The sequence below is a fragment of the Silene latifolia genome, chromosome X, assembly GCF_048544455.1.
Source record: "Silene latifolia isolate original U9 population chromosome X, ASM4854445v1, whole genome shotgun sequence".
In the NCBI taxonomy this organism is placed as follows: Eukaryota; Viridiplantae; Streptophyta; class Magnoliopsida; order Caryophyllales; family Caryophyllaceae; genus Silene; species Silene latifolia.
Genome location: NC_133537.1, coordinates 81,965,734 through 81,991,854, shown reverse-complemented (window position 1 = coordinate 81,991,854; position 26,121 = coordinate 81,965,734). Strand labels below are relative to the sequence as shown.

At 40.5% G+C, this 26,121-nt stretch overlaps 3 protein-coding genes and 4 non-coding genes across 8 annotated transcripts; all 7 read right to left on the bottom strand.

Annotated features, from left to right (window-relative positions):
• Positions 1 to 1,415: 1,415 nt before the first annotated feature.
• LOC141623426 (large ribosomal subunit protein uL22-like) lies at positions 1,416 to 5,903 on the bottom strand. Of its 2 annotated transcripts, none has more exons than XM_074439536.1 (6): positions 5,762 to 5,903; positions 5,615 to 5,655; positions 2,673 to 2,903; positions 2,475 to 2,581; positions 2,325 to 2,392; positions 1,416 to 1,802 (listed from the first exon to the last, which is right to left on the bottom strand). In XM_074439536.1, the coding sequence occupies exons 1-5, from the start codon at positions 5,799 to 5,801 to the stop codon at positions 2,365 to 2,367; spliced, it is 447 nt and encodes a 148-aa protein (XP_074295637.1). In that variant the 5' UTR covers positions 5,802 to 5,903; the 3' UTR covers positions 1,416 to 1,802; positions 2,325 to 2,364. The 2 variants fall into 2 exon arrangements, with proteins under 2 accessions (XP_074295637.1, XP_074295636.1); XM_074439535.1 differs by having other exon boundaries at positions 2,479 to 2,581.
• Positions 4,099 to 4,228, bottom strand: LOC141625760 (small nucleolar RNA snoR74). The gene has a single exon (XR_012535522.1). It is a non-coding gene; the product is annotated as a small nucleolar RNA snoR74 (small nucleolar RNA).
• LOC141625763 (small nucleolar RNA snoR74) lies at positions 4,526 to 4,656 on the bottom strand. Its single transcript, XR_012535525.1, has one exon. It is a non-coding gene; the product is annotated as a small nucleolar RNA snoR74 (small nucleolar RNA).
• On the bottom strand, positions 4,914 to 5,044 carry LOC141625764 (small nucleolar RNA snoR74). Its single transcript, XR_012535526.1, has one exon. It is a non-coding gene; the product is annotated as a small nucleolar RNA snoR74 (small nucleolar RNA).
• Positions 5,243 to 5,373, bottom strand: LOC141625762 (small nucleolar RNA snoR74). Its single transcript, XR_012535524.1, has one exon. It is a non-coding gene; the product is annotated as a small nucleolar RNA snoR74 (small nucleolar RNA).
• A 3,439-nt stretch (positions 5,904 to 9,342) lies between the features above and the next one.
• LOC141617725 (uncharacterized) lies at positions 9,343 to 10,929 on the bottom strand. The gene is made up of 2 exons (XM_074434890.1): positions 10,450 to 10,929; positions 9,343 to 9,834 (listed from the first exon to the last, which is right to left on the bottom strand). Exons 1-2 carry the CDS (start codon positions 10,927 to 10,929, stop codon positions 9,343 to 9,345), a joined length of 972 nt encoding a protein of 323 aa, XP_074290991.1.
• A 186-nt stretch (positions 10,930 to 11,115) lies between these two features.
• Positions 11,116 to 12,006, bottom strand: LOC141617724 (uncharacterized). The gene has a single exon (XM_074434889.1). It carries the CDS (start codon positions 12,004 to 12,006, stop codon positions 11,116 to 11,118), a length of 891 nt encoding a protein of 296 aa, XP_074290990.1.
• Positions 12,007 to 26,121: the final 14,115 nt, after the last annotated feature.

Genomic DNA, 26,121 nt, shown 5'->3' with positions numbered 1-26,121 from the left:
TCATACAATTAATTAGTTATCAATTGGGGTTCGTTCCTATAGGTGTGACCGAAAGGGGTCAGTTGATCACCGCCGTCTCACGACAATAATGTCAAACTCTAGTCAGCCAACCGTTGTCGATTTACGTTAATCAACTGACGAGGATCAAATAAATAAATATCTGATGATATTTCATTAATGAGATTTAATATGTTAACGCACTATTGTGGAGGACACTAACTCCAACATTTACCCGTTTTATCAACTTTTGCATTTAACCAACCAAGATCGATCAGTAGAGGCCGCTACAGCGGGCGGGATTGGGTGTCCGATTAAAGGGCTTCCCAATACGTACTTTCACCTCTTACTCAGAAACTTTGGATAGTGGACGACCTTATCCAGGGCGAACAAGAGTCATTCTAGCGGTAGGATGCTAAAGAGGGACGATTCCTTATCTATAGTACCTATGTCAAGCACCACTTTTTGCCTTGATTGACATAGGTATAAAGTGGACTCGAACGGTTTCCAAGCATCCCATAATTGCTTGGTGGCGACTCCGAACAGCTATGCATCGTTTCGAGACCCTTACCGAGACGAAACCGACCGATCTAAAACGATCCGGTCGTAAGCATCTATTACGCCGCCGAGCGTGGCTTTACGACGCCGCATGTCCACGGATTGGCTTGGCATGCGGGTGGGCCCATGTTCACAATGTTAACATTGTTTTGCTATAATCAATACATAGCATATGATAATAAAACTCAACAAAATGTTCAGAGGTAGAAATCAAGAAACTTCATTTGAGAAATTTCAGCGGAATGAAAGAGATGAATACTAGATGGAAAAAAAGGCGAGAAAGAATTAACGCACATATTTCATTTTTGGGGTTCTTACTTTTCAGAGAACCCTTCTTCCTTGAAAATTTTTAGAGGGAATTAAGTTCCAAGCAGGGACACACCGCTCGCGCTTCTCAAGTACTCCCTCTGTCCCGGTCATTTGTTGTCCTTTGGTTTTGGCACAAAGACCAAGGAAAGGGAAGGGGACCAATTACTAAATAACAAGTGAAATAAATTGAGTGTGAATGATCAAATTACTCATCAAATTCATTCTTAAAATAGAAAGGACAACAAATGAACGAGACACCCTAAAATAGAAAAGGACAACAAATGACCGGGACAGATGGAGTACATTTTACCTCCGACAGCCCTACATTTAGCAAAACTAGTGGCTACCACACCACCAACTATTTTGAGATTTTGAAGATATACCCTAATTGCATTTTATGACAATCCAAATTACTCAGACCCGAAAAATTGTTTGAGACAGCAGCTAAAATCTCAATCCCGGCAGAAGTTTCACAACCAAGTTAGTAATGGTGTGTATAATTTGAAGAGCCTTGAAGAACAATGCTAAAATGGAAAAACTCAGAAGTGTGCAACAAATCTCCATATATTTTGTCCAATCCAGACATTTATAGCCTCAAGCAGCATCGTATCAAATTATGGTTCAAGACTTTGCTGTTAACAATGGCTTGCACACGTATGACATTACAAGTCAAAAGGTGATGATGGACGGATATCATCATTCATCAATACAATTAATATCTTTGATTACAAAAAACATTAACAAGATTACAAGTCTGTCCGAAAAATAGACTGGCATTCTGTAAATTTTTGCAGACGTTAATGTTCAGAAACACAAGATCAAAATAGAAGGAAGCTCAAAACGTCAACTCAATGGCTAGAACTACAATAATGAAGTTACAATCAGAAGACTTAGGCTTGTGACTTCTTTGATTTGCTTGTAGCTAACGTTGTCTCCGCCTAAAAGCAAACAATAACACAATAATGAAAATAAGAAAACAGAGCGAGTAAGAAACATGACAAATCAGGTGGCCACAACTCAAGACTGTTTTTCTTTCACTTGGGTCGTTTTAGAAAACCTCATTTCAAAAAATTAAATACTCAAATCAGTGTAAAACCGTCAATTAATATAAAAATCTCCCTATAAAAATATACTCCATAGTTAGTTTATAAAAAATTTATAGATAGGTATTTAGTAAAACAGATTTTCTAATTAGGGCACACATTAATAGGCTTAGTATGGAAAGTTTTATAAGATATTCTCGGTTATTATGGTAAAAGTAAGTTCATACTTGCATTTCTGACGAGAATCTCTTATAAATCTTTCCTTAATAAGCTCATGTTAGAAAAAGACCGCAAGTAAAATGTAAGGTTTAACTAGACAAGCTGCAAGAATTAACAGCAGCATCTTCAAATACTCCTAATCCAAATAGCCGTACTCATCCAACTACAAAGATAACAAACTTGAGAACATGGTATAACCTCCTTCCTAACTGGCTCTTCCTTCTCTGACAAAACCAACTCAATGTGGCACGGGTGAGACATGTAAGCTGCAACCACAAGCACACAATCAATACAGGATTACATATATTAATCGGTTATTGAAACTTTGAAACACAAAAGAGCAGAAACTTGCGGTTGATCCTTCCATGAGCACGGTAAGTGCGACGCCTTTGTTTCTGGGCCTGGTTGACTTGAATGTGAGAGATGTAGAGTGAGTCCACATCTAAACCTTTCATCTGACATTAATGCCAACAAGTTAAAAAGATATTAATCAATAAATACAGAAAAATTACTGTAATTGATTGGAATAGAGTATAAAGGGAATACCTCAGCATTGCTCTCAGCATTCTTCAGTAAATCAAGAATAAATTTTGCTGACTTGGCAGGCCACCGACCTTGACCATTAGAATGCCTGCTCTTAGCTTGGGCTGTTCTGCCAACACCTCCACAGAAACGGCGGAATGGAATTGCCTGCTTGTGAGCCAGAACATCCTCCAAGTACCTTTTGGCCTTCACCAAAGGCATCTTTCTAAGGGAAAATGCAGTTTCCCTGGTGTTCTGTGCAGATAATTAAAGAGAAAAATATCAGAAAACCTTGAATGACTGAAATTAACTATCGATTCTTTAAATTCAATAGGCGCTGAGAAGGGCTGCACAATGCAATAAACTTTAGTCTGAGTCTCCGTAAATCAAGCAAATATTGTTAATTGTTAATTCACTTACTTAAAAAACCAAGAATGAATTGAAGGGGACTTATGGTTATCAATAAGTTTATCACCAATGCTCATTTACATCCTGCATAATTTTTCTGGAAGCTTGAAGGAAGCCATAACATAGTACATGTGCAAACAGAGCAAAAACAGGTGAAACAACAAAAAAGCATTTAGGTAACCTTTCCAGCAAAACACTTTATAACCTTCAACAACATATTACAGAAGTACTGAAAACTAGGCAAAAAAATTCAACAGAAATTTAACTCTTCCAAGGCTCTCTAGGCTTTTGTTCGACTGGTTCCAGAATTTCAGATCACATAAAATGACAAAATGAACCAAATAAGCTAGAACTTTTAAGCTAAAGCTTTCCATTAAGATCAAATACATATGAAATTATAAATTGAGTCCACAAGCTATAGATAGTTTTATGGGGGTGTTTGGCCAAGCTTTCTAAGTGATTTTCTAATTGTAAAAGTAGAAGTTCGGCCAAACACTATAATTTAGGGAGATAAAAAACTACTTTTGAAAAGTCAGAAGTTAATAAAAAGCTACTAGAAACAAAAGCACCAAATTGATGCTTCTGCTTCTACTTCTCCCAAAAACTCTTGGGATTATGGAAACAAAAAAAAAAAAAAAAAAAAAAAAAAAAAAAAAAAAGCAGTAGTAGGCCAAACACATCAATTTGTTAAGAAACTACTTTTACAAAAGTTGGGCCAAACAACCACAACTTTTTCAAAAAGTAGTTTATGAAAAAACTCATTCTAGAAAGTAAAAGCTATTTCACATAAACTAGGCCAAACAGCACCTATATCTAGAATGCTTAGAGGTCGTATTAGAAAGAACAAAGATTAAGAACTACATAATGAATCACAATCAGACGATACATATACCCAAATAACAGCAAACAATAAACCTTAATTTCATCTTCATTGCATTGAATTTTGAGATCAAGAAAATGCCTCATAAGCACAGTTCAGGAAATAGTAACATTACCATACAACAACAGTTTCACAAGAACTGTGTTTTTTCGGAGATTAAATAGATGTCTCATCATTTACTGAACCTTTAGTCAATAGAAACAACAGAGGTTCACCCAAAAACAATGCAAGTTGCTTTCCCTGAAGTTTACGAAAGCCTTGTTTAGAAATACAGACAAAGCTTTGCTTTTTTCATCAGGTTTCAATCATGTACACCAGGTACAAATACATATGCAGAGAGTCCATAAATAAGGAACATATACTGAACTATATAACTAGTTAGAAAGAAAAGAAACGCATGCTTCTCTAATATAACTAGTTACCTATTACCAATTCCTAAGCACATTCCACGGAGGAAATATGTGAAATAAACAAAAAACGATAGATTATTGCACTGAACCATAACTTCAGTATTATGGCATTGAAGATTTTCAGTACAGTTCATACACTCCTATGACCATAAAAAGTTAGTTATTTTGATTCTTTAACTGGTTGTATCATCATTTACTGAACCTTCGGCCACTAAACAAAACAGAGGTTCACCCAAGAACAATGGTATTTTATTTTCCCTGAAGTTAACGAAAGCCAAGTTCAGAAATAAAAACAAAGCTTTGCTTTTTTCAATCAGGTTTCAATCTATTGAAGAAGAAACAAAAAGATGCCGGAACAACTAATCACTAACATACACTCAGCCTTAAACGCTCAACAGGAAACCAGCGGAGTAACTGATATTGTTGAGATTACCAGCTCCAAAAAAATCCAACCAATTGTTAATAATACCTTAACGAGTAAGTCAAATTGAAATGTAACATCGTTTATTGTTTACTGAATCTAAAATCCTTGACAAAATAGGACCAATTGTTTATAAAACTTTAATTGGTTGTATCATCATTTACTGAACCTTCAGCCACTAAACAAAACAGAGGTTCACCCAAGAACAATGCTATTTTACTTTCCCTGAAGTTAACGAAAGCCAAGTTCAGAAATAAAAACAAAGCTTTGCTTTTTTCAATCAGGTCTCAATCTTTTGAAACAAATCACCAACATAAATTCAGACTTACACGGTCGATAGGAAAGGACCAAAGTAATATTTTATATTACCAGCACATAAAAAATCCAAGAAGAATCGAAAACAAACCTACCTCATACCATACACCTAGTTTCAACTAGGGCCAAATGTTAATAAAACATTAAACAAGTGAAATTGAAATGTAACATCGTTTACTGAAACTAATATCCTCGAAAAGCTCCATCGGTTCACCCAATAACAATGAAAGTTGATTTCCCTGAGGTTTACGAGAGACCTATCCACATAAGGCAATAGGCCCCTGCTTTTTTTCATCAGATTTTACACTTCACAACTCTCAAGCACATGAAATCATTTAACAGGAGACGATTCGATAAACTAAACCCACTACAATGATCAAAACTACCAAACAATTAACAGTTTGGATAAATGCTAATAAACAAATAATGATTGGGAGTGAGGGAGTATCAATTAATAGCTAGAAATGTTTTACACTACATGAAAATAACGAATTAAAATGTAAAAAAAAAAAAAAAAAAAAAAAAAAAAAACCTTGAAATGCACCCTGAGATCTGAACCCCTGGCCTTGCATGCTGAAACAATTACAATATATATTATCAGAAAAATGATGAACAAATAATCAAACAAAAAATAAAAGAAAAATAAAAGAAATTAAAGGGAGAGAAGAAACGTACGTACATTTGGTGGGATTGTCAGGTTCTTTCGAGTATTTCACCATTTTAGAGAGATTGATTGAAAGAAAGAGTAGAGGCGGAATTATTAAGTTAGGGTTTTGAAAAGGGGCTTATTTATCATTTTGATTGATTGACGAGGTTCAATACTTGAAAGTTGAAACCCTAATATCGCACCATTTTTCCTTTTACTTTTCCTGTTGGGCTTCTATTTGGATTCGACATCAGATTCGTGTTTTTGGGCTACTATTCTTCGTCGTCGAGAATATTATGAACTTCTCAAATTGTCCGTTTTAGCCCAAACACTAGTTTTTATACCCGTGAAAATCACGGGTGCGTTTGAGATTAATTGTTTAGATTTACGCATAGAGGTGGCAATCGGGTCACTCGGATCAAAACGGGTCGGATCATATCGGGTTCGGGACAGTGACGGGTTCGGGTCGTTTTGGTTCATGTCGGGTCATATTCGGGTCGGGTCATCAACGAGTGGTAAGTTGGGTAAGTTCATTAGCACGACAGTGTCGGGTCAGGTTATCAACATATATTTCATCTTATATATTTAGTTTTAGATGTTAATTACTCGTATATGTTTAAACAGGTATGTGTATTAATTGTAGTTTTAAGTGAAAATAATTAAAAAACAATATCAATTTGGTGTTATTTAACCCATTACTAGTTTTGAGACCCGTGCAACGCACGACAGCCTTTTTTATTTTTCGAATCTAAAATAACTACTTGCAAATTAAATGTGTGTTTGATCAAGTAAGGAGATAAAAAAAATACAAACTCCAAGCTTAAGACAAATTATTTTGTCAATTTCCAAGCATGTAGCAAGACACCTATTTTGTTTACTTTTATGTGTGACATAAATAAAGATCAAAAAGAGAGGAAATGCTATTCGATGATAAATGGATTATTTTTTATTAGAAGTGGATGAATAATTTGTCCAACAAAAGCATTCCGAATATAAAAAGGCAAAAAAAATTTACAATGCAAAATTTAACTTCTCAAAGTGTGAAACTAAATTAATATAATACTTGTAATTAATTTCAATTGTCAAACCTAAAAACTTATTTAGTTATTATTATAAATAATATTAGTATGTAATCATTGTCTTAAATAAAAATATAAAAACTTAACCATTGTCCAATACTGTACACATGTATAATATGGAATGCCAAAAGTGAGGTACATTAATGGTCTTCGTGAGCACAATGTGACATAGAGTATGTTTTAAGCCTTCAAATGATGTTTACGTCACCCAAATTTAAATCCTCTCTATTTCTTTCTCTTCATTTTCTCTCTAATACATTTATTTTAAATACTAAACATAAGATTTATCAATAACTTTATTTTAAATATCGCTTAAAAGTAGATTATATTATAGAAATTATGTTTTTCCGAAACAATGATTGAAAATGCATGGGTCCAAATTACTTTGCACGACAACTATTTATAATACCGAAACTAATTCTCTATGAACTTTTTTTTTTAAGAAAAATGAGAACTATTCCATATATTCCATATATTAATGTGAACCAAATTTAATATAAACAAAATTTGAGCAATATTTAAAATAATTTTTGCGTTATTTACACCACTCTAATTTAATATCACATTACATCACATATTCAACGAAAAATGTGAACCGAATTTAATATAAACAAAAATTTGGTCTTGTAATTTTTCATTGTAACTTCACTAAAAATTCTCATAATATGAATATTTTTTTACCAAAATAAATAAAAAAAATATGTGAACATGCTTTCTAATAATTAGAAATTTTAAGATTAATATTTGAAATTTTGACTTTCAATAATAATAAAATATTTACTTTAGTAAATTTCATTCTTGAAAATAAGAGATGTGCTTAATTGCACATTAAGAGAAATTTATGGGGCCGATTTGCTACATTTATAAGTTAAGGGACTTAACACATAGTATCAATTTATAGGGTGATTTGCTATATTCCCGGTTTTAAAAAAAATAGATATATCAACATATCAAATGTTTTTTTGGTAAAACGAAGCGGGATTAACCCAAATAAATAAAGTTCACAAGTAACGGAAAATTAAAACGCATAAAAAGGAACATAACGGGGCCTAGCTACGCCCCCCGTATCTTGTTGAACCAACTGGAATAGCTGCGCCGACATGTCCGATACCTCCCATACAAGCAACTGTTGACTCTGTCCCACACCATGGTTTGCCATCGCATCCGCACACGAGTTAGCTTCTCGGTAAATATGTTGAACCTGCACTTGCAAACCCGAATCACGTATGAAAGATTTGCAAATTTGTATCAAGTGCGAGTGCGCCGAAGCAAAGTCTTGTTCGTTCTTCATAAATTGTTCAACAACCTGCGAATCTGTTTGAATGACAAGCCGATGGAAATTCCGCTCCATAGCAATCACTAACCCGCGTTTAAGAGCCATCAGTTCTGCCCTAGTGACAGTGGCAATACCTAGCCTTTCCGAATATGCTGCCAATATCTGTCATGACGAGTCCCGGAAAATACCACCCGCACCAGCCAAACCCGGGTTACCTTTCGATGCGCCATCCACATTTAAAGCAATCCACTTATTTGGAGGTGCCACCCATCTAACAAATATCTCTTTATACCTCTGTTCTTTAGACCGAATGCAAACATCCGTCGAATTCCTAGCCACCATGATCTTCCAAAAACACTCCATCAAGAAAGAATACAGATTAAACGGTATTGCTTCACTTCTACCAAAGACCCTACAATTTCTCCATCTCCAAATCCACCAAACAATGATAGTAAACATAGTCGGCCAAGTATCAATGTCAGCGCAATGACTTGTGGTTAAGTTCGTTACCACCCATTCCCGAGCATTGTCAATGTCAGTGAAGCGATTAACATTAGATATTAGAAATAGATTCCATACCTTCTTGGCAGCACGACAGTCCCTTAGCAAATGCAGAGTCAATTCCTCCATACTTGCACATTCGCCACACAAATTATCCGCCGTGAAACCTCTTCTAACTCTGTTAACATTGGTCATAATCCGGTCATGCATTACCAGCCATAAGAACGGTCGCATCTTCTGAGGAGCCCACGTCTTCCAGGGGAGTTTCCAATACGGCTCGTTTTCATTCAAGGGAGCATCACGAATTACATGAATAGCGGACTTAATTGAAAAATACCCAGATGTAGTTTCCGCCCATAAAATATTATCGACATTGTCCTCACCCGGGGTAACCTCATAGGACGATATGGTTTGGAGTATTTCGTTAGGGAAAAAATCCGCGAATAGCTCCCATTTCCATCCCACACCCTCTTCCCACGTATCAGCAACTTTGTAATCAATTAATTGAGTTGGAATTGGTGCCAACGTGAGCTGCTCAAGAGGAACATCAGTCGCCCATCTCTGTTTCCAAAATGCCGTACTTAACCCATTGCCAATATCAGAACCAAGTCCTTTCTTTAGTACCTTGACCGCTTCAACAATGCCTTTCCAAGTATTATAACTTGCTTGTTTAGCCTTAAACATTTCAAAGTCATTCCTGCCTTTGCATATTTGTGTGTCAGAACTCTTGCCCATAAAGCATTCGGCTCTTGTAACATTCACCAATCGAGTTTAGCCATGAAAGCCACATTAACTTGTCTCATTGATCGAAGGCATAGTCCTCCATTCACTTTCTCATTAGTGACCATGTCCCAAGAAACAAGACTCAAACCTCGCTTTTCTTGATCACCACCCCATAAGAACCGTCTTGTTTTCTTATCTAAATCATCACAAATGGCACGAGGTAACTTGGCAGTTTGTATAGCATAGGCAGGAATGGGCGATAAGGTTGATTGGATTAGCGTAGTCCTCCCTGCAAGAGAAAGGTTTTTAGCTTTCCAACCCGATAACCGTTTATCAACCCTCTGAACCACATAATCGAATGTGTCTCTAGTGACTCGACCATTGATTATCGGCATCCCCAAATACATTCCTAAATCTTCAATTTTCTCAATATTGAGTTCAGTGATGATGGGTAAGATTTCGGCCTCATCAACATTGGAAGAGAAAAACACTTTCGATTTCGCACGGCTCACCCTCTGTCCCGAAGCCTGACAAAATAAATTCAAGCAATGATTAAGAACGAGCTTGATGAATTGTTGCTTCCCCAAAAAGAATTATATCGTCTGCAAAGAAACTATGCGTCAAAATAGGTCCTCCCTTGCTTGTCGGAAAGCCTTTCCATTTATTGGCTTGGCTATCTTGTTCAATTAGTTGGCTCAACTTCTCCATGCAAATAGTGAAGAGATATAGCGATAATGGATCACCCTGCCGAATACCTCATGTTGGAACGAACGGGTCTGTGCGTTCGCCATTCCACAAAACACTTAACGAGGATGCCTTGATACATCTCATGATTGTGTTAATCATCCTCAAAGGCAGACCGATGTCTAAGAGGGTATGATGTATAAACTTCATTTCAAGTTTATCATATGCTTTTTCAAGGTCCAATTTCAATGCCACCCTTTTTTACCCTTCTTACCTCTCATTGAATGTAAGACTTCTTGTACCAAAATAACATTGTCAGCAATTTGTCGTTTGGGGACAAAGCTTGTTTGTACGGGATTAATGATAGTGGGTAAAATGGGTTTTATTCGATTAATAATCATCTTCGTTATGATTTTATACGACACATTGCATAGTCCAATTGGATGAAACTGAGATACCTTATTTGGATGGTCGGTTTTCGGTATTAGGGCAAGGAAAGTGTCACCGAAACCCTCAGGGAAATTATCTTCATGCAGGACACCTAGAATCATGTGACACAAACTCGGTGAGATCGTTTCCCACTGGGATTGATAGAAAATAGCTTGAAAACCATCCGGACCAGGAGCTTTATACGGGGACATTTGATTGAGTGCACCTTGTATCTCGGCACTAGTGTATTCTCGATCCAGTTTTTCCTTTTCTTCACAAGTAAGTTGGGGAAAAAGGCCAATCGTTAGTCCGGTTAAATCGCAAACGGATACCGGTCCTGCGAAAACATTCTTTAAATCATTAATGACCATTTGTTTTACAGTGGAATGATCCCATATCCAATTGCCTTGATCATCTTGTAGACATTCAATTTGATTTTTCTTGCGTCGTATAATGGTGCTCAAATGAAAGAAGCGGGTGTTTCGATCGCCATCACAAATAACTTCCATTCTCGACTTTTGAAACCACAACAGTTTCTCTTCCCATAGAACTTCATCCAGCTGCCTTTTTAGTTTTAATTGTAATTTAAACAGGTAGTTCGGACCACCTCTCGACAATCTTATTTGAAGCCCTAACAATCTTCTTTCAAGGCTTCTCTTCTTCTCAAAAATATTTCTGAACACTTCCTTTTTCCGTTATTGTAAATGAGGAGCAAACTGATGAATGAAAGGAATCATTGGCTCTTCATTATTCCACTTGGATGCAACAAATTCAGAGAACTTATTGTGGCACATCCAGGCGGCTTGGAAACGAAAAGGTCTCAAAACATTAGGAATTGGAGCAAACCCGTTGTTGTTTACTAAAATAGGATAGTGGTCAGATTGGTTTTGCACGAGATGTCGTAAGGAACCCTCCTCAAACATCATGCGCCAACTTGAATTATAGATGGCCCTGTCTAATCTAGCCCATTTCCGCGTCATACTGGAAGTGACCCTCGACCAAGTGTAGTCTGGTCCCGAGTAATCCAAATCTATCCAGTTGTTTGTTTCAAACCAAGCATTGAACTTGTTGCATCGACGTTTCATGGTTTCACTATCTCCATTCCTTTCGTGGATAAATCTTGTATCATTAAAATCACCCATAGCCAGCCAAGGACGATTGTGAGTCCTAGCAAACTCCTCGAGATTCCTCCATAGCTCTTCCTTTTTAACAGAATCTGGACTAGCATATATTGCCGTATAATACCATGGAATTTCACCATTACGAGATATTTCAACCGTAATATGTTGAGAATGATGGATTATCGGAGTGACAGTAACTTCTTCTGGACGCCAGAAGAGCCAAATACCCCCACTAAACCCTTCAGCCTCTACTCTCGTCTTTCCTCCAAAATTGATACGGTCACATATACGCTGCGCAACATCACCACTAATGTGAGTTTCCACCAGAGCAAGAACTTGAGGATTATTAACCCTAATAAGTTCTTTAAGCATTATTAGAAAGGCGGGGCTTCCAGCACCTTGCACGTTCCAAGTCATAAGGCTTATGGCAGGTCTACGGTTCAAATTATTTGGAAAACGATCCATAAAGTTAACAGGTTTGTAGTGGACCGAAGACAAAAAAGCTTCAGATATTTTGTTGAGAATTCTCATCAACTGCGGGTTGATTTGATTTCTAGAACTAGGCCCGGAGAAATTGTTTCTGGAGGGAGGAATGTCTCGATTTCCAACTCCATGGAATGAGCTAACAGTATTGCAGTGGCCATCATCGGTCCTTCTTTTGGTGATGTTATGAAGGGGTATTAAGATGGTGGGATGAAGGAGTGGTGAGTGATTGGGATTCGGAGTGGGGAGTATATAATACCCCATATTTTGATAATAATTTATGAGAATAATTTATGAAATTTAATAATTAGTTAAAGGCATTTCTAATAATAATTACGAGTAAGACGTTAATTAAATAATAAATTAATAATTCAAGTCGGGAATCGGGCTTAGCTAATAACTGAGTGCTGGGCCGTGTGCCATTGTTAATTGGACCGAAACTTATTAGGTTGGTATGAGTGTAATTGGGATTTTGTATCGGGAATTAATAATAAATAATATGGAAATAATAATTATATCAATAATTATCATAATAATAATATTAATAATGTTATGGCAATAATAAGATAATTGGTGGAAATTCTAGTTATGGTAAGACTAGTAATATATGATAATAATAATAATAATAATAATAATAATAATAATAATAATAATAATAATAATAATAATAATAATAATAATAATAATAATAATAATAATAATAATAATAATAATAATAATAATAATAATAATAATAATAATAATAATAATAATAATAATAATAATAATAATAATAATAATAATAATAATAATAATAATATAATTTATAATGGTAATTCCTATAATAATTAGAATAAGGTAATTATAATAAGTTTCCTAATTTACCTCACATACACTTTAATCTTACACTATAAATACCATAATAAATCTGAAAATAATTCATAAAAGAAGAAGGAAGAGATCTAAAAGAAAGAAGAGAAGAATTAAGGAAGAGAAAAGCAAAGGAATTAATTTTATTATCGCCTCAAGGTAATTCTTTAAGACCGTCTTATGTATATACTTTGCGATATTATAACTTGTTGTCTAGACCACCATAGATCAGGCCGTAAGTATCGTTGTGACCGTGGATGACCAAGGATCACCGTTGACCTTAGTTGGCCACCAGTGACCGGCGGGAAGGTGGTTTTCGAAGGGGCTGTTGTTGGGGTGGTTGCTTATGATTACTTTACATGTTTTATTCGGTTTTGAAGCATAACCAAGGCTTGACTGACCTGGGCTCGGGTATGGTGGTTACAGGTGTTGGGTTGACTCAAGTAGGTGGTTATGGGTAGTGAAGGTGGTGGCTTTGGTGGCAGTTTGGCCGGACTTTTGAATGGTTGACGGAGTTTCGTAAAATAGGGAAAACAGGGGGTTATTATTGGGACCGCGTATTAGAACTGGGTTGGCTGGGTTATGGGTGGTTTGTTTTGCGTCATGGGTCAGGGGTGGTGTTGGGTGGCCGTTGGTGGTGGTTAGGGTGTCGGTAGGGCTGGTTTTACGCAAAGGTTGTTGAGTGTTGTTATGGGTGTCGTGAATAGGCAAGGTAGCTAGGGGGCATGGTGGCAGGTCGTGGCTGGGTTGCTTGTGGTGCTTGGTACTGTAACACCCCCATACTCCAAGTGCCTTACCAGGACCACTCAGGTATGAAGACATTACCATCTCGGTTACCCGAGGCAATGATAACCAAACAACAATAAAGAAACAACGTTTATTATAAATAGTTTAACGAATAGTTACAATCCATGAAACCAACTAAAAGTGCGATACATTATTCTCAAACTGACTGTCTAACTGAAAAGTAAATAAACTAAAGGCTACAGCGGAAGACTCCTATCATCATGTCGTGGCATCCCGCTATCCCGATTTCACTCAATACTTGCTCAATATCTCTCACCACCATCCCCCGAATGGATCACCGCAGGTTTACAAAACAACACCAGGTCAAGACTAATCACACAATCAACATAGATAACAATAATAAGATAACAGAGACAAATGTGAATCACACACACACACACACACACACACACACACACACACAATTCCCAACATCTCAATCCCGATCGTCCACCGGACCACCACGCCGATGGGGGACCGCACCGTTCCCACCTAAGCCCCGCTCATCATACCGAGCGATAACCCTGTCCCATTAATGTGCACATCCCCTTCCGTGGCGGGTTCCACGAAGGGTGAAACTAGGGCGTGAAGTCACTCCCGCAAGTGACCCCACTCAGCCGAGAACGCATCTCGAGAACCATCAACAGCAATCACAACCACAAACACAGTACAATCATCATATCAAACAACTAACTACAGCACATCACCAATATCCCATTATGGGACTAATACCGAGTAGAAATCCTACCGAAAACACAACGGTCATGATCGGCGGTATCAACAAATTTGAGTCAAAAAGCCTCTTCTACGAACCCTCCTCCTATCATATAACACATATAGACTACACATCACATACTACACACCAAAACCCCCAATCTATAAATTAGGGTTTAACCAAACTTAACAAAACATTATAAAAATTATATTAAAAGCTCACCCTCGACGCAAGGAACTCAACGATACGAATTACGACAAGAACTGACCGTCTGAACTACGGAATTGCTAAGAATGCGATTAGGAAGATGAATCGGTCGCTTTCTCTCTTAAACGGGGTTTTAGGTTTTGTAAAAGTGATTTAAAACAATGACGATTATGTTTAAATACCTTAATCGCATAATTAACAAAACCCGAGAAAACTCCCCGTAAAACCGGACACTCGATCGAGTACCCAAGGTACTCGATCGAGTACCCCCTTACTCGATCGAGTACCCCAGCTACTCGATCGAGTACCCAACAGTCGAAACTATTTTATTTCGCAACTTACCCTTACTCGACAGAGTAAGGGCTACTCGATAGAGTACCCCAAGACTTATAAATACGGAGTATTACAGTCTTCCCTCCTTAAAAGGAACTTCGTCCCCGAAGTTCAAACCACTACTAAACAAAGGTACTCCCCTAACATTCCCGACTCAGCAACCGAACATAAAACATGATACTAACCCAACTTATCCCGACAAACATCCCGACACAACATATAAAAGGTGTATAAAACTCTTAAAAACTCTCGCGATCATCTCCTACCCCCTAAAAGAAACAAGGTTACGTCCCCGTAACCATACATACCTGATCAAAGAGGAAAGGGTAACGCTCTTTCATAGCTTCCTCTGGCTCCCATGTAGCTTCCTCGGTCTCGTGGTTAGACCAAAGGATCTTAAGCAAAACTGTCTCACCACTCCTGGTCTTTCTAACCTTTCGGTCTAGAATCTGCTTAGGCACCTCAAGATATGATAAGGACTCATCTAGCTCTAAGCTCTCTGCCTCCAACACATGTGACGGGTCACTCACATACTTCCGCAGCTGCGATACATGAAACACATTATGCACTCTCTCTAACGCAGCTGGTAAAGCCAGACGATAAGCAACTTCCCCAACTCGCTCTAAGATCTCATAAGGCCCTATAAACTTCTGACTTAGCTTGCCTTTCTTCCCAAATCTCATAACTCCACGCATCGGAGACACTTTCAGAAGAACCTTGTCCCCAACTTGAAACTCTATGTCCCGATGATGTAGGTCTCGCATAACTCTTTTGTCGATCCCGGGGTCGCTTGCTCTCATCCGTTCCCTGATCATCTTAATCTGCTCCACCATCTCATGCACCATCTCTGGTCCTAAAACCATCGCCTCGATCTGTCGTCCCCAACAGATTGGACTCCTACATCTCCTCCCATACAAAGCCTCAAACGGTGCCATACCTATACTTTGGTGTGATAACTCGTTATTGTAAGAAAATTCTATCAAGTCCAACCTCCTCCCTCCCGCCACCACCAAATCCATCACACAAGCTCGCAACATATCCTCAAGAGTCTTGATTGTTCTCTCCGTCTGCCCGTCTGCGCAGGATGAAATCTTTGTACTCATCTTCAAAGCCGTTCCCAACGATTCCTGCAACTCCTTCCAAAACCTTGATATAAACCTCGCATCTCGCCGGACACTATGTCCTTAGGGACTCCATGTAACTTAAGCACGTTCTTTCGATAGGCCATAGCCAATTGTGCCTTAGTCCATGTATCTTTCATTGGAACAAAGTGAGCGACTTGGTCGACGATCCACTATCACCCAAATCATGTTGTTACCTTGTTGACTCTTAGGCAAACCCACAATGAAATCCATGGAAATGGATTCCCACTTCCACTCGGGCACCTCTAAAGACCGAATCTTACCTTGTGGTCTTCTCTGTTCCCCTTTAACTCTCTGTCATGTCAAACAACGGACACAAACTCACCTGTTCTCTTTCTTCATCCCAGGCCACCAAAACGTTTTCTTCAAATCCTTGTATAGCTTGTCTCCACTGGATGAACTGAATATGGTGTGCACGCGCCTCCGTCATGATCGTCTTTTTCAACTCCTCATCATTAGGAACACACCACCTACCATCAAACCTTAAACTACCATCTGTATGAATAGAAAATCGGGACACTGTCCCTTTCTCTACTCCACTCTCCCACTCAACTATCTTAGGATCCAAAGCCCGCTTATCCCGAATATCGTCATAAAACTCCGGATGTACTTGTCATATCACCCATGGCGTCTCCTTTCGCATCATATGTATCCCAAAGCTCGCTACCTCATCCCTCAACCTCATCAAAGATAGAGCTGTACACAAGGAATGTACACTCTTCCTACTCAAAGCATCAGCTACAACATTAGCCTTCCCTTCATGGTAGATGATTTCCATGTCATAATCACCAATCGCTCCATCCACCTCCACTTGTCTCATGTTCAACTCCTTCTGCGTGAAGATGTACTTGAGACTCTTGTGATCAGAAAAATACCTTAAAGATTGCTCCATAAAGGTAATGTCTCCAAATCTTGAGAGCAAACACCACCGCACCCAACTCCAGATCATGAGTAGGGTAGTTCTCCTCATAAGGCTTCAACCGCCTAGAAGCATAGGCAATCACTTTACCATTCTGCATTAACACACATCCCAGCCCATTCTTCGAGGCATCCGTATAAACCTCGCGCTTCTCGCTCCCCTCAGTAATGCTAGGACAGAGCCGTGGTCAAACGCTCCTTTAATGTTTGGAACACCGTCTCACAACTCTCATCCCAACGAAACCTGTTCTCTTTCCTCATCAACGCTGTCATCGGTCTAGCTATCTTGGAGAAATCTTTCACGAACCGTCCGTAGTATCCAAATAAACCCAAGAAACTCCTAACCTCGCCGACATTCTTTGGTGCTTCCCACTTTGTCACTGCTTCAATCTTCGACGGATCCACAAACTACCCCATCTTTAGAGATTACATGCCCCAAAAAAGCAACTTTCTCTAACCAGAACTCACACTTGGACAATTTAGCATACAACTCATGATCCCTCAAAGTCTGCAACACGATCCTCGGATGCTCCTCATGCTCCTCCTTAGTCTTAGAGTAGACTAAGATATCATCGATAAACACTACTACAAATCGGTCCAAAACTGTACGAAGATTCTTTCATCAAATCCATAAACACTGCCGGCGCATTAGACAACCCAAACGGCATCACCACATACTCATAATGGCCATACCTCGACGTGAAAGTCGTCTTTGGTATGTCCACCTCTCTAATATTCACCTGATGGTACCCCGACCTCAAGTCAATCTTAGAAAAGACTGTTGCACCGCTCAATCGATCAAACAGTCATCTATCCTTGGCAAAGGATACTTGTTCTTTATCGTCACACCTTCGGCTCCTCCCCGTAATCTATGCATAACCTCAAACTCCCATCTTTCTTCTTCACGAAAAGAACTGGTGCTCCCCAAGACGATACACTTGGTCTAATGTATCCCTTCTCTATCAAATCATCCAACTGCTTCCTAAGCTCCTCCATCTCCTTAGGACCCATACGGCACGGTGCCTTAGAGATTGGCCCCGTCCCCGGCTTCAACTCAACGGTGAAGTCTATCTCCCTCTTCGGTGGCAACCCCGAATCTCCTCTGAAAAACATCTCGCAAACTCTCCCACCACCGGTATCTCATCAACTGCTCGGAATCTCTATCCGGTCATCTCTCACATGGCACAGATCAAAGGACATCCCTTCCTCGGATAAGATTTCAAGGTAACAAATTTGCAATCAACTTAACTTTGGGTTTGACTAGAAACCCACGGTAAGACACACTAACACCCTTTGGACCTCTTAAGGACACTTTCCTTTGATGACATCTATCTTAGCTTTATACTTTCCTAACCAATCCATCCCAACTATCATCTCAAAACCGTTAAAGGAAACTCTAGCAAGTCTACAGGGAAATCAACTTGCCCAACTATCAAAGATACATCTCTAAACAACCTCCCACACGATACGGACTCACCCGAAGGTATGAAAACTTGCTCACTAACAGACTCATATACCCTCAAACCCAATCGTTTAACATGACTCGAAGACACAAACGACCGAGAAGCCCCCGAATCAAACAAAACAAAGGTAGGAATACCATTAACAAGGAATGTACTGGTGATAACGTGCGCATCTTCCTCACCGCTTTCTTCTCCATCATGAATAACTTGCCACATGGTCTTCGCGCCCACTTCCTGGACAAGATCTTGGGCGATGCGGTCGGCTTAGCACCCGACCCTTGATTGTTGTTGTTGTTCGTTGGTGTTTTCGATAAGAATTACCGCCGTTGCGGTTGCCTCCACTCTGTAACTCGACTTCCCGGTTTGACCATGATCCAGCCGGTCTGTTGCTCGCGAAGCTCGTGTCTCTCCTCGAAAGATCTCGGTGCACTCGTGCACTCATGTCTCTTGTGGCCTACACCACCACAACCAAAGCAGTCACTCCCCAACTATTACTCACACTCCCCGCCACGCCCAAAGGAAGCCCCAAAGATCAATCCCGACCCAAGAAAACCCTTTAGACTAATTGTGGTTGCCTTTCTTGTGATTCGATTGGCCACCACCCTCGCTCTCGGACTTCCTCTTCTCACCACCTGACCTCTCCCGAGCCATCTCCACCAACCTCTCCGCTCTCCCGGCCCTCTCATAAGCTTCCTTAACATCGCAAGGATCCCCACGGGTAACTTATCCATAATCGTGGTAGTCAACCCTCTTTCAAACCTCAATGCCACGTTCTCCTCACTCAAACCCATATCCTCGATACCTGGACTTCTCATTGAACTGTCTGTAGTACTCGCTCACCGACATCTCGGCGGTCATCTTAAACTTATCAAACTCTTCCCTCAACTTACTCCTCACATGCTCCGCACGAACTCCTTCCTCACGACCCCTACGAAACTCCTCCCAAGGTATAGCAGGTAAGCCTTGGTTGGTGTATATCTCCTTAGCACTCACCTTCACTGAATCCCACCACTTGCCTGCAGCCTCCCTCGGATAGAACGCGACTGTTCCACCTCATCTCATCGGGACAATGAACCAAGTCTAAGATGTTCTCCATCTCTCTCAACCAACTATCAAGAAGGTTAGGTTCCCCAACCCCCTTGTATTCCTTCGGGTTAAACCTCGCAATATAGAGGCTGATTTTAGAATGATCAACCTCCTTCTCCTTACTCTTATCCTTGTCCTCATTCACTCTCTTCAGGGTCTCAGTAAGAGCATCCTGGTGCTCTAACATCTTAACGATGTCATCCACGGTCATAAGCTCAGCTCTCGCGTACAAAGCAGTTCTCTTGGGCGGCATCTTGAAGCTATATAGGAAAGGGGTAAACATAAACACACGTACTAAACCTCAAAACACGAAAACACGATGCCCAGAACCCACTCGATCGAGTTCCCAAACACACTCGATCGAGTAACGGGCTACTCGATCGAGTGCCCCACGTACTCGATCGAGTACCCAAACTCCCGAACCAAACGGACCTTCCTCTTTTTGCTACTCGATCGAGTATCTAGGCTACTCGATCGAGTGACCCCCTACTCGATCGAGTACCCCTAGTTACTCGATCGAGTACCCCAAAACTCGATTCTGGACTCAAAATCGCCAAAAACCCACCCGATCGAGTCAGTCCCACTCGATCGAGTAACACTAATTCGTAAAAGCTACCCGCATGTTACATCATATACTAACATGTTAAACTTTATAAATCACATATTATATCATAACAATCATGCTACACATCTTTTCTATATCTACGAGATCATTTCATCATGCTATTAATTGCCACGTTATAAAACATTCAACATGTTATCATTTCATCAACAGTTTCTATATATCATCACTTTTCTTTCACCTCCTAAACTTCCAATTCGAACATCCAACAATCAACACATTCCATCACATTTGTAAACAAGTTAACCAAACACACATACGACTCGACAAACACTTCCCCCATGTGACCGGTTCAAAGTTGTAGGGCGACCCCCGCGACTTTAGGACGTCTTCCAAGCCTTTGCACTAGCTCCCACAACTTTTACCCCGGGTTCATTTTAATTGACTCCCTATGTTCATTAAGTTCATTGGTTACAGGTTTCAGGATCGCCGCTCTGATACCATTTGTAACACCCCCATACTCCAAGTGCCTTACCAGGACCACTCGGTGAGGTATGAAGACATTACCATCTCTGGTTCCGAGGCAATGATAACCAAACAACAATAAAGAAACAACGTTTATTATAAATAGTTTAACGAATAGTTACAATCCATGAAACCAACTAAAAGTGCGATACATTATTCTCAAACTGACTGTCTAACTGAAAAGTAAATAAACTAAAGGCTACAGCGGAAGACTCCTATCATCATGTCGTGGCATCCCAGCTATCCCAAAGATTTCTCACCAATACTTGCTCAATATCTGCTCACCATCCCCGAATGGATCACCGCAGTTTACAAAACAACACCGGTCGATTAATCACACAATCAACATAGATAACAATAATAAGATAACAGATACAATCACACACACACACACACACACACACACCATTCCCAACATCTCAATCCGATCGTCCACCGGACCCGCCAGCTGGGGGACCGCAGCCAGTCCCACCTAAGCCCCGCTCATCATACCGAGCGATAACCCTGTCCCATTAATGTGCACATCCCCTTCCGTGGCGGGTTCCATGAAGGGTGAAACTAGGGCGTGAAGTCACTCCCGCAAGTGACCCCACTCACCGAGAACGCATCTCGAGAACCATCAACAAAGAATCACAACCACAAACACAAAGACAATCATCATATCAAACAACTAACTACAAGACATCACCAATATCCCATTATGGGACTAATACTGAGTAGAAATCCTACCGGAAAACACAACAAATGACGGTATCAACAAATGAGTCAAAAGCCTCTTCTACGAACCCTCCTCCTATCATATAACACATATAGACTACACATCACATACTACACACCAAAACCCCCAATCTATAAATTAGGGTTTAACCAAACTTAACAAAACATTATAAAAATTATATTAAAAGCTCACCCTCGACGCAAGGAACTCAACGATACGAATTACGACAAGAACTCGACCGTCTCGAACTCGGGAATTGCTAAGAATGCGATTAGGAAGATGAACTCGGCGCTTTCTCTCTTAAACAGCGTTTTAGGTTTTGTAAAAGTGATTTAAAACAATGACGATTATGTTTAAATACCTTAATCGCATAATTAACAAAACCCGAGAAAACTCCCCGTAAAACCGGACACTCGATCGAGTACCCAAGGTACTCGATCGAGTACCCCTTACTCGATCGAGTACCCCACTACTCGATCGAGTACCCAACAGTCGAAACTATTTTATTTCGCAACTTACCCTTACTCGACAGAGTAAGGGCTACTCGATAGAGTACCCCAAGACTTATAAATACGGAGTATTACAGGTACGGTGGAGAATGATGGTGATCTTTAGTAGTGGCAGATGTTGGGGGTGGTTGTGATTAGTGGTGTAAATCGTGAGTGTTTAAGTGCGTCGGTTTCGTATATTTTCATGCGGGGATTGGGCAGGTGTTTAAGGTGGGCTCGGGTGGAGGCTGGTCGGAGTTGGTCTACGCTGGTGATACCGTGGCAGGTAGGGTGAGTATGGTGGCTAACTATGGTGGGGTTGGGGGCTGCCGATGTAACACCCCCATACTCCGAGTGCCTTACCAGGACCACTCAGGTATGAAGACATCACCATCTCGGTTGCCCGAGGTATGATAATCAAATAGACAAAACAGAAATAACATTTATTATAAGTAATTTAATGAATAAGTACAATCCTCGAAACCAAACTGAAAGTACAATACATTATTCCAAACTATCTGTTCTCAACTGAAATGTAAATAAATACTAAACTACAAATGAAGACTCTATCGTCATGTCGTGGCCATCCCACCTATCCCGATCATCTCTATACTGCTCAATATCTGCTCACCATCCCCGAATGGATCACCGCAGTTTTACAAAACAACACCGGGTCGACTAATCACACAATCAATATAGATAACAACAATAAGACAAACAGATAAATAATCACACACACACACACACACACCACCAACTCCCATCGTCTCAATACGATCGTCCACCGGACCACCCAGCTGGGGGGACCGCAGCCGTTCCCACCTAAGCCCCGCTCATCGTACGAGCGATAACCCCGTCCATTAATGTGCACATCCCCTTTCGTGGCGGGTTCCACGAAGGGCGAAACTAGGGCGTGAGATCACTCCCGCAAGCGACCCCACTCACCCCGAGAACGCATCTCGAGAACCATCAACAAACACAACCACAATCACAATCACAATCACAATCATCATATCAAACAACTAACTACAAAGACATCACCAATATCCCATTATGGGACTAATACTGAGTAGGAAATCCTACCTGGAAAGCACAACACGCAGACGGTATCTACAACTGTCTCAAAACGCCTCTTCTACGAATTCTCCTCCTAACATATAACACATAAAGACTACCAATTACTTACTATTCACAAAACCCCAAATCCTAAATTAGGGTTTGACCAAACCTAGCAAAACATTATATAAATTATATTAAAAGCTTACCCTCGACGCAAGGAATCCAACGACACGAACTACGATACGAACTAACCGTCTCGAACTCCGGAATTGTTAAGGATGCGATTAGGAAGATGACTCGATCGCTTTCTCTCTTAAACAGGGTTTTAGGTTTTGGTAAAAGTGAATTAAAACAACGACGATTATGTTTAAATACCCTAATCGCATAATTAACAAAACCCGCGAAAACTCCCCAGAACCTGGACACTCGATCGAGTACCCAAGGTACTCGATCGAGTACCCCTTACTCGATCGAGTACCCCACTACTCGATCGAGTACCCAACAGTCGAAACTATTTTATTCCGCAACTTGCCCTTACTCGACAGAGTAAGGCCTACTCGATAGAGTACCCCAAGACTATAAATACGGAGTATTACAGTCTTCCCTCCTTAAAAGGAACTTCGTCCCCGAAGTTCAAACCACCACTAAACAAAGGTACTCCCATAAGCCTTCCGACTCGAAGGTCAAACAAAACACAACGTAAACATGATACTAACCCCAACCTATCCCGACAATCATACCGACACAACATATAAAAGGTGTATATAGAACTCTTAAAAACTCTCGCGATCATCTCCTACCCCCTAAAAGAAACAAGGTTACGTCCCCGTAACCATACATACCCGATCAAAAAGGAAAGGGTAACGCTCTTTCATGATATCCTCCGCCTCCCATGTAGCTTCCTCGGTCTCGTGGTTAGACCAAAGGATCTTAAGCAAAACTGTCTCACCACCCCCGGTCTTTCTAACCTTTCGGTCTAGGATCTGCTTAGGCACCTCCAGATATGATAAAGACTCATCCAACTCTAAGCTCTCTGCCTCCAACACATGTGACGGGTCACTCACATACTTCCGCAACAAGCGATACATGAAACACATTATGCACTCTCTCCAACGCAGGTAAAAGCCAAACGATAAGCCACTTCCCCAACTCGCTCTAAGATCTCATAAGGCCCTATAAACTTCTGACTTAGCTTGCCTTTCTTCCCAAACCTCATAACCCCACGCATAGGAGACACTTTCAGAAGAACCTTGTCCCCAACCCGAAACTCTATGTCCCGACGATGTAGATCTCGCATAACTCTTTTTGTCGATCCTGGGCGCTCTCATCCGTTCTCGATCATCTTAATCTGCTTCCACCATCTCATGTACCATCTCTGGTCCTAAAACCACCGCCTCAAAGACTATTGTCCCAACAGATCGGACTCCTACATCTCCTCCCATACAAAGCCTCAAACGGTGCCATACCAATACTAGTGTGATAGCCGTTGTTGTTGTAAGAAAACTCTATCAAGTCCAACCTCTCGCTCCCACTACCACCAAAATCCATCACACAAGCTCGCAACATATCCTCAAGAGTCTTGATTGTTCTCTCGTCAGCCTGCTGTGTCATCGCGCAGGATGAAATGTCAGTACTCATCTTCAAAGTCATTCCCAACGATTCCAGCAACTCCTTCCAAAACCTTGATATAAACCTCGCATCTCTGTCGGACACTATGTCCTTAGGGACTCCATGTAACTTAAGCACGTTCTTTCGATAGGCCATAGCCGATTGTGCCTTAGTCCATGTATCTTTCATTGAACAAAGTGAGCTGACTTGGTCAGACGATCCACTATCACCCAAATCATATTGTTACCTTGTTGACTCTTCTAAAAACCCACAATGAAATCCATGGAAATGGATTCCCACTTCCACTCGTGCACCTCCAAAGACCGAACCTTACCTTGTGGTATTCTCTCTCGTTCCCCTTTAACTCTCTCGGCATGTCAAACAACGGGACACAAACTCACTGCTCTTTCTTCATCCCGTGCCACCAAAACGTTTTCTTCAAATCCTTGTAAAGCTTGTCTCCACCCGGATGAACTGAATATGGTGTGCAATGCGCTTCTTTCATGATTGTCTTTTTCAACTCCTCGTCATTAGGAACACACCACCTACCATCAAACCTCAAGCTACCATCTCGTATGAATGGAAAACCGGACACCGTCCCTTTCTACTCCACTCTCCACTCCACTATCTTAGGATCCAAAGCCCGCTTATCCCGAATGTCATCATAAAACTCCATGTGTCTTTGTCATATCACCCATAGCATCCCCTTTCGCATCATATGAATCCCAAAGCTCGCTACCTCATCCCTCAACCTCATCAAAGATAGAGCCGTACACAAGGAATGTACACTCTTTCTACTCAAAGCATCAAAGAACAACATTGGCCTTCCCTTCATGGTAGATGATTTCCATGTCGTAATCGCCAATCCACTCCATCCACCTCCTCTGTCTCATGTTCAACTCCTTCTGCGTGAAGATGTACTTGAGACTCTTGTGATCAGAAAAATACCTTAAAGATTGCTCCATAAAGGTAATGTCTCCAAATCTTGAGAGCAAACACCACCGCACCCAACTCCGGATCATGAGTAGGGTAGTTCTCCTCATAAGGCTTCAACCGCCTAGAAGCATAGGCAATCACTTTACCATTCTGCATCAACACACATCCCAACCCATTCTTCGAGGCATCCGTATAGACCTCGAAATTCTCGCTCCCTTCAGTAATGCCAAGACAGGAGCCGTGGTCAAACGCTCCTTTAAGGTTTGGAACGCCGTCTCACAACTCTCATCCCAACGAAACCTGTTCTCTTTCCTCATCAACGCCGTCATCGGTCTAGCTATCTTGGAGAAATCTTTCACGAACCGTCTGTAGTATCCAGCTAAACCCAAGAAACTCCTCACCTCAAAGAACATTCTTTGGTGCTTCCCACTTTGTCACCGCTTTGCCTCAATCTTCGCCGATCCACAAATACCCCACCTTTAGAGATTACATGCCCCAAAGGCAACTTTCTCCAACCCGAACTCACACTTGGACAAACTTAGCATACAACTCATGATCCTCAAAGTCTCGCAACACGATCCTCAGATGCTCCTCATGCTCCTCCTTAGTCTTAGAGTAGACCAAGATGTCATCGATAAACACTACTACAAACTGATCCAAGAACTGTCTGAAGATCCTATTCATCAAATCCATAAACACTGC

Coding starts and splice junctions, on each gene's coding strand:
- LOC141617725 (XM_074434890.1), bottom strand. CDS start 10,929: ATGGAAGTTATTTGTGATGGCGATCGAAACACCCGCTTCTTTCATTTG. Junction 9,835..10,449: donor AAACCGACCATCCAAATAAG/GTATCTCAGTTT, acceptor TTATTTTGTCAG/GCTTCGGGACAGAGGGTGAG.
- LOC141617724 (XM_074434889.1), bottom strand. CDS start 12,006: ATGGATCGTTTTCCAAATAATTTGAACCGTAGACCTGCCATAAGCCTT.
- LOC141623426 (XM_074439535.1), bottom strand. CDS start 5,801: ATGGTGAAATACTCGAAAGAACCTGACAATCCCACCAAAT. Junction 2,904..5,614: donor ATCTCAGGGTGCATTTCAAG/GTTTTTTTTTTT, acceptor TTATCTGCACAG/AACACCAGGGAAACTGCATT. Junction 2,582..2,672: donor ATGCTGAGAGCAATGCTGAG/GTATTCCCTTTA, acceptor CATTAATGTCAG/ATGAAAGGTTTAGATGTGGA.